Source organism: Ailuropoda melanoleuca, chromosome 2 (genome assembly GCF_002007445.2).
Source record: "Ailuropoda melanoleuca isolate Jingjing chromosome 2, ASM200744v2, whole genome shotgun sequence".
Taxonomy (NCBI): Eukaryota; Metazoa; Chordata; class Mammalia; order Carnivora; family Ursidae; genus Ailuropoda; species Ailuropoda melanoleuca.
Genome location: NC_048219.1, coordinates 6118330 through 6130747, shown reverse-complemented (window position 1 = coordinate 6130747; position 12418 = coordinate 6118330). Strand labels below are relative to the sequence as shown.

The following is a 12418-nucleotide window of genomic DNA, read 5'->3' as shown; positions in this document are numbered from 1 at the left end:
GGGGGGGGGGGGGAGAGTCGGCGGGCTCTGCGTTTCGGCTCCCGCCAAGAGCTGGCTTTTACAAACTACCAAGTTCCTTCCACCTTATGCAACCCAGCTACCCACTTCTCCAAGCCATGCGACACTTAGGGCGCATCTCGGCCGCTTTCCTTCCTGTTCCCGCTGGGGGCCCCAGAAGAAGGGTTTGCGAGGCCTGGCCGCACCGCCCTTCTCCGCCGGAGGCGGGAGGAAGCGCACGGCTTGGAGGCACAGGCTGCAATTCCCAGGCCAAGGCTGACGCTGAAGCGGGGAAAGAGTGGGGAAGCCAGCTTGGCGCAGCCGGACGTGCATCCCGCCAAGCTGCCACTCCGAGGAATTCTTTCGTGCTCCTCACCTGGAAGGCGGTCCGCTCGAGGTGGGGTGGGGGTTCGAGGGGGAAAGACTACACGCAGAGGTCCCTTTCGGGTGCAGTGGGGCAGGTAGGAGCTGTCCTTTCAGCACCCGTTTCTCAGCCGCCTCCCCAAATGCCAACGAAGCCCCCCCACCTCGAAAGCCTGTCGAGTGGCTCCCTTAGGTCCCTGTATTCCCAGACCTCCGAACTCCGCCACAGAATGATGGAGAGCAGCCGCCTAGGCCTACTAGCGCTCCCCTCCCCCTACGCTCCACCCGCTCTGGAGACATCAAGCTCAGCTGCCCCCACCCGACGCGGCCACCAAGCCTGGGCGCTGCAAACGCAGCTGGCGAAATCCCTCCTTCCACACTGGCAGGCTGGCTTCCTCTCACTTGCGGGAGGGCAAAGAGGGTGGAGGAAAGCGACCGGGGATTAGGAAACAAGTAGAGGAACAGGTGTTGCGATGGCAAAAAGGCTCTTCCACAGGCTTCCCCCAACCCACACGCCCCCAAAGCTGGGGATCCTGGAAGTAGCCAAATGCACCTGAGGGAGGGCAGACAACTGCAGCCGCAAAACCAGGTGTTGTTCTGCTGTACTGTTTGTAGACAAGTTTTACATCTAAGAATTTTAAAATTCTATTTGAAACCCAGAACAACACAAGAAATATCCTCAAGTAGGGGACTGGCTCACAGGTGAGAGGACATTTAAATAGGTCCCACCTACTTCCCGAGGCAAGGGTTGAGCCCGGTTGTACAAATCCTGCCGGTAGAAGGCAATCACAACGAGTCCCTATCAACTACTTGCAGCTCCTGCACCTTGGCAGTAGTGGTCCCTCAGCCCCTCCCCATCCCACTCTGTGTACCTTCCCCAGAACACAGAACCTAAAGCCAGAGAGCCACACCAGCTCCATTAATCATCTCTGCCGTACCCCAGTCATACTAGGGAAAGTCAGACACAGAACGGAGACAGGACTCAACAGCCATGCTCACTGGGCAGATTCCGTTTGTTGCCTCCAGCCCCTCATTCCCGCCTTAATTGTAGGGCTCTGCATTATAGCCGCATAATTCATGCCTCCCTAATTAAGGCTGTCAACAGCCCCATTGTAAAGCTGGAAAATGTACAGCACCTGCTCTCTGGGAACCCTGTGCCAGGGATTGGTTGTGGGTAATGCCAGGTGTGTGTGGGGGGCTTGCCAAAGGGTGCATTGATTGGTTTCTCAATCGCAGTGTCTGGCATTTCTGCCTGATTCTGGGAGCAGGGATGATGGCCAAGGAATCTCTTGTGCCAGGTATCCTGGCACAGGAAGGGGAAGAAGAGACTGGAATATAGGGAAGTTAGGGGTTTAAAGCCTACGCTAGGAGCACTGCTTGCAAGATCCCACCTCTCCCCTAGAGGGAGATGCTGGGGAAATAGTTCGCAGAAAGTAAAATGGGAAGACTGAACAGAGTGGTGTCTGGCTGGTGGCGAAGGCTGGTGCTTGCTGTTCGGGCACCTGAAGCGGAGCTGCTCAGGCAGACAGCTCTTCAAAGGCACTAATCCTCTCAGCAGCTCTGCAGCAAGGCCTGACAGGGAGAGGTAAGGGAAAGGACACGGCCCTTGACTTGGCCCTCCTCTCCCTGCTGGGCAGCGTCGGCCCTAACAAGCTGAGACTCCGCCACGCTGAGAATACATCGTCGCAAGGGCTACTTAGGGGGCCAGGTCAAGAACAGAGATGCCTCAAAGACTGAGGCAGTAGGAAGCAGAGTCTGAGATGGTGAGGACAGCAGTCAGTTGGGAGAAGTGCTTGTTTCTGTGCTCTGGGTCCTGTGACGCGTTCCAGGGAAGGAGGCCTGTGGTGGATTCGATTCACCAGGGCCTACAGGCCCTTCTGTTACCCTGTAGTCATGGAGGGGGCCGGTCTCACAGGGGCGTGGAGCCTGGCCCCATGCCCTGCAAGAGGAGGAGAAAAGCTTGTGTGGGCTGAGTCGACAATAGGTAATTGGATTGTAATCACCCGCCTGGCTTCCGAGCGCCATTGGGGGCGCTGAGCCTTTCAGTGAGCAATCAGCACTGTGGTGGGAGGGGGTAGAGCTTCAATAGCAAATCCCAGGTGGAGAGCCCAGGGGGAGGAGCAGCAGATGGGCAAATTTTCTTTCTGTCTCTCCCGCCCCTTCCTTGCCCAAATAGCGCTGGCTGCCTATTAGCTATTTCCCAGCAGATCCAAGGTGGAGCCAGATCTTTTGTGAAAGTCGGGCAGAAGGTGAAGATGGATGGGTAAAGGACTAGGGTTTCAGAGAGGCCTCTGCCCTGAAATTCTGTGTGTTGAGGATGTGCTGGTGAAAAAATAAAGTGCATCTAGGAGCACACGTAGAGGGGGTAGAGGTGGCAGAGGCAGAAGGAACAGGCAGCAAAGACCTGGGGCTCCCTGCTCTCCAGACCTACTGGTGACCAGAGCTGGCTGGCTTTAGTGTACCTGTGTGAGACTCTCACTTCAACCCTCCCCGGCAGCCACTGTCCCAGGCAGTCCAAAAGGTACATCTCGGGCCCGCAGACCTGGCCTCTGGGGATCCCTTGCAGAGCAAAGGAAACACAATTCATCATTAGGAGGGAGGTGCCTTTCACCAAGAAAAGAAAGGGGAGTGGGGCCCTGGAGGCAGAGGGCAGGGCAAAGTGGCAGGAGGCTAGCCTCGCTCAGGCTGATGCGGTGCCCAGACGGGCCAGCCAGTCAGCCCGCTTGAGTTCCAAGGCCTGCAGGAAGCCTTGGACCCGCTCTTCCCGTCTGGCTGAGAGTTTGTGCAAGCGCGTCCGTCGGAGCTGGGCGTCCCCACTGGCCTGGAGCCCCTCTCGCAGCAGCTGCTCTGTCACTGCAGCCTGGTCCCTCTCCAGCTGCTGCCTCTTCCGCTCCTCTGCATACATGTCTCGGGCCTTCTGCTAGAGAAAAGTGGGGATTGGGGTGGGGAGATCATTTTTAGGTGTGAGTGGAACTGGGATGGAGGAGGCAGGGGTGGGGCACCAGGCGGGCCAAGTTAAGTGGAACAATTGGGAGTTTGTACCGAGTGGGAAGAGCTTGGGAGTAGGTGTGCAGGGGTGGCGCCCGGGAGGCAAGAGGCCTGGCAGTGGCAATTCTGGGTCCATCTTGGTTTGTTTTGGGTGGGAACCTCTGGCTTTCTTAAAATTCTTCTCAGGCTCACACTTGGAAGGGAACCAGGCGAACGTGGGTCTGACTTCTGGTTCCCCCACCAACTAGCTTTGTGGCAAATCCTCTCCTAACCTCATTTCTTCATCTGTAAAGTGGGGGTTGTGTCTACCTTGAAGAGTGGTTTTAAGGATTAGCGATAATATATGCAAAACCCTCTCTCACATATTAGCAGGCTCTCACACAGAAACAGCAATTTCACAAGTTACTGTCTATTCTCTGCTGCGAGGAAGGTCCCATTCCTGCCTGGGGCACGGCCACTGGGTTATCGCCTTCGGCTTCCCGGGTCACTCTAAGGCTGCCATTCTCCCAACCCCCTCAGCTATTTTTCTGAGTTTGGCTCCAGACTTGCCTCCTGTATGGAGACCGGCCTGACTCTTCCAGCAAATGACCCTCCTAGGAACATTGTGAGAAACAGGTTGGGCTCTCTTAAGCCACTCACTGCATTCTACCGAGTGGAATAGGTGTCAGTGTCCATAGTCCACTTTTTCTGTTAGACGATAAAGCACATGAAGGCTTGCCTGAGCACTCAGGGCTCCTGGAACCAGCTGATACCAGGGAAGAGATCGAGCTCCCTGGCAGCACTTCTCATTCGCTTGTCTATCTTCAGACAAACCATAAACTCCCAGATGGCAGAGACCGTGTGGCTTTTCATCTCTGGCGCTTGGGCGCCCTTTACGTGTGAAATACTCAACTGACTGACCAGGTGACCCTAGGAGGGCAGGAGGAAGCTCAAGGCGAGGGGACAATCCCTCTGGAGCCGGACCAAGGCCTTGCTGTGCCTCCCTGACGTGCTCTGCTCCTGCCATCCTGACTGGCCAGGGAGCCTTCGCACCAGAGCTCCTCCTGCCAAACCCATTCCATGTGTAAGAAACTATACTTCGCCATGAACTCGGCGTTCTATACCGATGACCCTTACCCCATTCTACTTTGTAGTACAGACTTGTGTACCTGTCGGTGTCCTACTCGGCCCGTAAACCTGGATTGCTCTGTCTTCCCCCTTTAAAGAGTATCTTACACATCCACAAGCACCTGACCCTCTCAGTGGAGCTACTTTTTATCTGTTGGAGACAGACATGGAGGTTCAGAGTAGGAAAGTGATTTGCTAGGGTCTCTCAGCAATAAAGGTTTACTGCATGAGTAGATGACAAATGGAAATTCTGGAAAATCCCTCCCTAGGCTCCTGTATGAACCCAGGCATTCAAGGACACACTTCTGCTAGGGTGATGAGCTCAAACATGGAGCTATGAAGACTAGAAGGGTTTGAGAAGTCACTGTGAAGGCCTTCCATCTTGCTGGAAGGGCCTCTTCCTGGCCTTGGTCAGGAGAAACCCTGGGTTTTGCGTACAGGACCAAACTAGAGTATGATGTACAGGATATGGTCTCAATAATCGACGTGCTTGTGGGCCAATTAGGACACAGATCTACACACAAAGTCCCATAATACAAGGCAGAGGGGTGCCTGGGTGGCTCAGTCGTTAAGCGTCTGCTTTCGACTCAGGTCATGATCCCAGGGTCCTGGGATCGAGGCCCGCGTCGGGCTCCCTGCTCAGCAGAAGTCTGCTTCTCCCTCTCCCACTCCCCCTGCTTGTGTTCCCTCTCTCGCTTTCTGTCAAATAAATAAATAAAATCTTTAAAAAAAACAAAACAAAACAAAACACAAGGCGGAATGTACTAAGGGTCATCAGAGAGGCAAGAGAGAAGGTCATGGAGCTCAGAGAAGGGAGACACTGTCGCTGATGAAGGTCAAGAACAGTGATGCCTCGTGGACAGGCAGAATTTGAGCTGGGCTTTAACCAACGGGAGGATTTGGATAAAGGTGGGGTACACGGGGGAGAAGAATATCAGGCAGTGGGAATAATGGCAAAGACACATGGAATTGATTGAAGAGCTTGACCAGGCCAGAGTGAGTCCTCCGCACAATGGGTGGCTTGAGGAAAGTAAGAAAATGAACCCCCAAGCTGGTGGCTGGCTGTTCACCACCAGCTGCTCTCCTCTCACCACCGCTTGCGGCCGGAGCTAAGTAGGTAAGTTCTGGCAGGACAGAAAGGAGGAGAGTACCCAGCCACAGAGAGAGGAAACATGGAGCTGCTTCAAGTTACTCTGGGAGGTTCAGGCTTCTTCTGATGGCATCCCCAGACTGAGTGCTGGGCCAGGAGGCTGCAGTCAAGGGAGAGCCTGGCCCTGAGCTGATAGGAATCAGATTCAGTTAGGATGACAGAGCCAGGGGAGACCATCTGCCCAGCCTCCCCCTGGTACAGACAAGGACACTGAGGCTGAGGTGGGGAGGGACATGGCCTAGGTCACAGTGGGCTGAAGTACCACTGGTTTCTCCACTAAGGTAGCTTCCTGAGAGATCTATGGGAAATGCGTTTCTGGATAAGCTGCATTTTGTAGGGGTGGCGTGGGGGAACCAGTGAATATAAATGCCTGTCTGTCCCGCCTCCACATGGTCTGAACCTACCTCCACATTTCAGACGTGTTCTAAGTCTTCTCAGGTACTCAGCCTCAGAACATCCAGGCTCAAGAAGTCCTAACAGTCAATTTCTCTCTCCCTGACTGTCTACTGTCCCTGTATAATGACCAGTCAGGTGTGGGGGTATTAATAATTTCCTTAGAGACTTTTTGTACAGACCTTATGCCATCTTGGTGTAAGAAGGAGCTTGCTTTGAGAAATAGGGCTGTGACCTATTCATCTAAACCTCTCCTGAGCATTAAGCCTCTCTGCTCTTGTTCTCTCTTCAGTAGAATTAGGGAGCAAGATGTAATAGCCCCTCCAGTCCATAAATCCTCAAGTGCTCCGCTACACTGTCTGGGCCTGGAGAGAGGCTGCAGGCATTTGGTTACAAAACATTCATTAGCCAATGACGAGTCCTCCCCTAAGTCCCCATTTGCCGCAGTCAATGCGCCCGGGTCGGTAGCACGGGGGATGCATTTCCGAGGGTTGCCTGAGACAGCCACCCCTGCCAGAAACACCACGTACTGAAGCACCCCTGCGTCTCCTGCCTAGGGAACTGTACTGGGCTCCGAGCCCACGGCTTTTCTGGAGACAGGAGAACTCTGATGAAGAGCTCAGAGGCACACACGGAAAACGATGCTGGCCACCATTCTCTGAAGATGAACCCTGTTCCAGCACTGCTCTCAGCGCTTTTGCTGCATTAGCTGCCAGCACCCTATCACAAACCAGTGAGGCAGGACTTTCTTTCTTTTTCTTTTTCTCTTTCTTTCTTTTTTTCTTTTCTTTCTCTCTTTCTCTTTTTCTTTCTTTCTCTTTCTTTTTACTTTCTTTTTCTTTCTTTCTCTCTTTCCTTCCTTCCTCCCTCCCTTTCCTTCCTTCCTCCCTTTCCTTTCTTTCTTTTTCTTTCTCTTTCTTCCATCCTTCCTTTCTCTTCCTTTCCTTTCTTTCCCTTCCTTCCTTTCTTTTCCTTCCTTCCTTCCTTTCCTTTCTTCCTTTCTCCCTTTCCTCCTTTCCTTTCTTTCCCTTCCTTCCTTCCTTTCCTTTCCTCCTTCCTCTCTCTTTTCCTTCCTTCCTTCCTTCCTTCCCTCCTTCCTTCCTTCCTTTCTCTCTCTCTCTCTCTCTCTCCCTCTTCTTTCTTTCTTTCAGTAGGCTCCATGCTCAGCGCAGAGCCCAATGCGGGGCTTGATCTCACAACCCTGAGATCAAGGTCTGGGCCGAAATCAAGAGTCGGACCCTGAACCCATGGAGCCACCCAGGCGCCCCAGGCAGGCATCTTACTGACGCCACTCCTCTCATTTTACAGATGAGGAACATGATACTCTGCAGGGCTCGGTCCCTGATTGGCAGGGACCGCCGTGCCTCAGTCAGGGATGTCTGAGACAACAGTTCAAGCTTTTAACTTTTCCTAAGGAGAAGACAGCGACCACCTGAAGAAATAAAGTCGAAAAAAAACAGTCGACTGAGCCAGCCTCACGTTTAATCTCTGACAAACGCATCAAAGGAAGTTTAGTGGGAACACCTATCTTCTGTAATACCATCCTTCCGGGTGAGATGGCCCAAACCTTACTGCTCATCTGTCAGTGATCCCCTCATGGACCTTCCATTTGTGCAGCTTGTAACCGAGGCTCAGTGGCTCTGCCCGGCCACCCACCCCTCCCCTGCTGATGTTCTTTCTGTCTCTCTGTCCTACTGCATCTGAGTCAAGACTTCCTCCCTTTACCAGCTGATGGGTGATCAGCTGAAGACTGCCAAGGTCCCTTCAGGTACCAAGGTCTAGCCCAAACAGCTTGTAGCTGAGTCCCTGCTTCTCTCAGCTTGCACCAGAGATGCTCATCCCAGTGAGCTACTCGAGCTCTAGAAGCCACCTCCCTGCCCTCTGCCCTGGCTTCCTGTAGGAACAGAGACACACTGGCTTAGAGATAGAGCAGCTCAGATTTTTAAAATGGGAATTTGAGAAATGGGATGGGAACACAGACATGGAGGTTGGAAACTGAACAAGGAACCATGAAGAGTCTAGTTTGGTCATGAGACAGGGTACCTAAAAGGGAGACAATGGAAAGACCAGCTCTCTGGTCTGAGGCCAAACTGGCGAGGATGCTCTTAGTCTGGAATCTACACTTAGTGCTTCTGCGGAGGCACTAAGATTTCTAGAAACAGAGCTTTGAGGACTCCTGGGTAGATAAAGCCTGGCCAGGATCCCCAAGGGGTACCCCTGAAAAAGGGTTCAGGATAGTCAACATCTCTGTTATAACTCTGGTTTCCTCACTTTAAAAATGGTGGCAATAACCATGGTAGTGACCTTCTAGCACTATATAGAATCTATGTAAAGGATGCCTGACATGTGGTAAGAACTCAATAAATGTTTACAATTAGGATTCCCAGGTACAGAATGGGACTCCTAATACTTATCCTCAAACATGTCCCACCTCGCCCCATGAAATAGCAGAACCATCCTCCCAAACGCCCAGGCCAAAACCTACATGTCTAGATTCTTAGTAATATTAATATTTGTACTCAATTTGTTTTATCCTCCAAGATCCATGAGTTATAAAACTGCATCATCAACATTACCGCTAACAAAAACCTCTTAAATAATGGTTAAGTTTCCTTTCAGTTTGTATTATCGTTAGAATATATCTCACTAAAGATGTATATAGTCAGAGAACTATGTTCAGATAACCTGAATTAATTCTTTTCTCTAGGGGTTATATTATTATCTTAGAGTTACTTTCATTTGTTTCTGTTTTAACATGTTTTTCCCCATCTTGGTCCGCTCAGTCCTCCCCCTCCCTCCAGCCACCACCTGCCCTTGAAGCACATCCTCTCACCTGGACTACTGGTCCCGGACTCCTGCTCCCCCTGAAAATCCTGAGTGATTGTTGCAAAATGTAAATCAGATCCTGTCATTCCTCTGATCAAAATTCTTCAGCTGTGTCACCATGGCCCAAAAGGTCCTATATAACCAGAGGCCTGACTCCCACCCAGCCTCATCCCACACCCTTCTCCCTCATGCACGATGGTTTCTTCGTTTGCTCTTCCAAGACCCAGCGTCCTTGCATTGCTGCTCCTTTTGTAGAGAATAATTCTTTACCCCCAGATTTTCACACATCTGGCTGCTTTTCATCTTTTATATCATGACTTAAAAACCACCTCCTCAGAAAGGACTTCCTTGACTGCTCTGTTCAGTACCTCTTGCTTTCTTCATTACTCTCTAGCATATCACTCTATTTTCTTCACTGCCTTATTACAGTCTGAAATTATCTTATATATTTGTTTACTTGTTTATTATCTGTCTCAAGTAAGATTATAAGCTCCTGGAAGGTAGGAATCTTATGCTTAATATAGTCCCTGACTCATACTTGGTACTCAGTAAATGTTTATGCAACGAATGAAAGTAAGTCCTCTCACAGCCACGTAGGAAAGCATCTGAGAAACCTGAAATTACTATAAAAGGCTTCTGAACAGCCAAATCAGATAAGAGTATCCATGCACAAGAGCTCATGCACCAACATCCTCTGGGCTTCACAGCTGGTTTACTCCCACTTTACAGACCTATTTCTAATAAGCTCGACTGCCTAGTTTCCTTGCCTATAGCCAATTTAAAACAGGAAATAGGAAGAGGAGGAGGGATGCTGTCAAAATTAGCCATTGATCGTGGTAGAAAACGAGACGGAGGCTGTACAAAAATATACATGAAATCCCAAAGCTAAGTATTTGGGGGCCACCTAGCTCAGGGTGAACAGTCCCACCCTTCAAGGGCATCACTGTCCAATGAAGGGCTTTAAGATGGCAGCTGCCATCATCATTAACAGCAAGTGCCTGGTATATACTAGGTGTCAACAACTATGTACAAGACACATTTTGGAAAGTTTTCCATCAAAAAAGGGTAGAAAAAAAATTTGGTTCTTAAAGGAGCTTTGATCATGTAGAAAAATCCAATATTCATTCCGCACTGGTGGTGGATAACCGAGACTCTGCCGTTTTTCCTTTCACTTGAACAGAACTTCCTCTTTTAATTCTTCATATTCTAATGACCAAGCACATGACCAAAGCTTCAAGATTTGATAGACTTATTCCAGAAGTTCTGGACTTGGGATTCATGGGCAGATTCCAGGGGTTATGTGAATCCCGGGTAGTAGTCTAAGTGTTTTGGTGATGAGTACAATACTATGCAAAATGCCATATGTTAGAATGATTTGTGCAATTTTTCTAGGGAGATGGCCTATGGTTTTCATCAGATTCTCCAAGGGGATTAAGAAGCCCCGACTTAAATCATTATTTCCTCCTGGCCATTATCTTTTTAGACTGAAGAAACAGCAGCAGCTTTGGGCTTAAAGGTCTGTGACCTTGAGATAGTGACTCTGCCCCTCTGTTTCCAGATTTGGAAAATGAAGACACCAAACCTGCGGGATTGCTGGAAGGGTTAAGTAAGGAAATTTACTTGAAAACACCTAACACACTAACCACCACACATACTACCATTACTATTAAGAACTCTAATCAGATGCAGGTGACTCTAACTCCTATTAAAACGTGACTCAAGACGTGGTGATCAAAATTGAAAGAAGAACTTCAAATACTGGCAGAACGTATTTTATATAATAGAAAGACAGTGCTACTTTGTTCTTAATCCCTTCTGGAAGAGGTTTGACTTTTGTATACTTCTACAATCTTTTATTAGCTTAATACCATCACGGAATGGCCAATATCTCTGAGAAGGCCTTCCTGTGTTTCTGTGGCAAAGAGATTAAACACATGTAATTTGAATCCCAGTTCTGTCTCTTATTGGTTATGTGTCCTTAACAAGAGAATTTCGATGTATTCACTTGCACAGGTGGGGCTGATAATACCCACGTCATTGGGATCTTGGGGGCATTAAATGAGATAGTACTTATAAAGTGTTCCCCAGCGCCTGACACGCAAGAAACAAGTCGCAGCTGCTATCATCATTCACATGCTAATAAGCACTAGCAAGAGCCTCGTGTAAGTAGCAGGGATGCTAACCTTTCCTTCCGTCACACCCAGTCAGACCAGCCTGAGCTTTCTTACCTGGAGCATGCTGTGGTTCATCTGGTACTGCAGGATGGCCTCACAGAGGTTCCAAAATGTGTATTCTGGCCACAGAACGGGTTGGAACACCAAGCAGGAGTGGGAAGTCTGGGAAAGCGTTGGGGGGGGGGGCGGGGAGAAGACAGTATAGTTTAGTAGCATGTTGTTGGAACATACTCCTGGTCGAGCTTCCAAAGAAGAAGCAGGCTGAGCACAACCCAGGGGCCCAGAGAGGAGACGGCCCAGGCACCTTGAGCTCAGCTACCGCTGCCGCCAGCCCCGAAGTCCCTCGCTCGTGGGGAGGGGTCATCTGAGGCACCTGCGTGCAGCGAGGCAGAACTACAGCAGGACTAGATCAACACTTCCACCAGGATTTTTCTGAGAGCCAATTTTAGGACTATGAAATAACATCTGGATTATGTTATTGGCTCTTGGCCCTTAGAGGTCATCTGGGAGACATGTTGTCTGATAAAAGTCAGCAATGAACAAATGGTAGCTGGGGCTGTTATTTTTAAGTAGCAGAGTAGGGCATGGGGGTGTAGAGCATGGGCCCTGGGGCCAGACTACCTGGCTTTGGATCCTGGCTCCACCATTTACCATCCATGTGACCTGAGGCAAGTTACTTAACCTCTCTGGGCCTCAGCCTCCTCAACTGTAAACCTGGGGACTAATGGGATGTCTGGGTGGCTCAGTCGGTTAAGCGTCTGCCTTTGGCTCAGGTCGTAATCCCACGGTCCTGGGATCGAGTCCTACATTGGGCCCCTTGCTCAGCGAGCCTGCTTCTCCCTCTGCCTGCTGCTCCCCCTACTTATGCTCTCTTTCTCTGACAAATAACTAAATAAATAAAATCTTAAAAAAAAACACTGGGGAATAAGAATACCTGGTTTTTGAGGTACAATGAAAATTAAACAAGATAATGTACATAAAGCAGTCAGACTACAGAGCTAAACCAGTGTCACCTTCCCTGGAACTTCTACCAAAGTCTCAGGTCTTTTCTCTGGAACAGGTCTGTTTCTTCTTCAAAGTGACATTCTCTCAAATAGTTGAAGCAAGATTAGAGCTGCCTGTTATTTGTCCCCAAAGTTGTCATGACTTGTTCAGTTCAGTTCGCCTTTGCCAACAAACTATACATTTAAGACAGCAGGGATTATTTCTGACTTGGTCACTGCCATATTCCCAGCACATAAAGGAGGAACTCAGTATTTTTTTCTGAGGGAATGAACTGTCACCATGCCTCCCTTTTTCAGACCACTATCCTTCACTCATTCCTTACATGGCATGAGTTCCAGATTCCTTGCTATCCAGGTTGGCTGCTTCTGGTAAGTCCTCCAGTTTACTAATGCGGTCTTTTTTTTTTTTTTTTTTT

General features: G+C 49.9%; 1 protein-coding gene across 1 annotated transcript in view; it reads right to left on the bottom strand.

Moving 5' to 3' along the window:
- Positions 1 to 980: 980 nt before the first annotated feature.
- The window catches only part of DHDDS (dehydrodolichyl diphosphate synthase subunit), a 30344-nt gene continuing 18906 nt past the window's right edge, over positions 981 to 12418 (bottom strand). Inside the window, exons 7-8 of the mRNA XM_034645060.1 lie at positions 11053 to 11240; positions 981 to 3280 (exon numbers count right to left, since the gene is read on the bottom strand). Of these exons, the coding sequence (XP_034500951.1) occupies positions 3041 to 3280; positions 11053 to 11240 (428 nt within the window). The 3' untranslated portion in view covers positions 981 to 3040. The remainder of the gene's footprint in view (positions 3281 to 11052; positions 11241 to 12418) is intronic.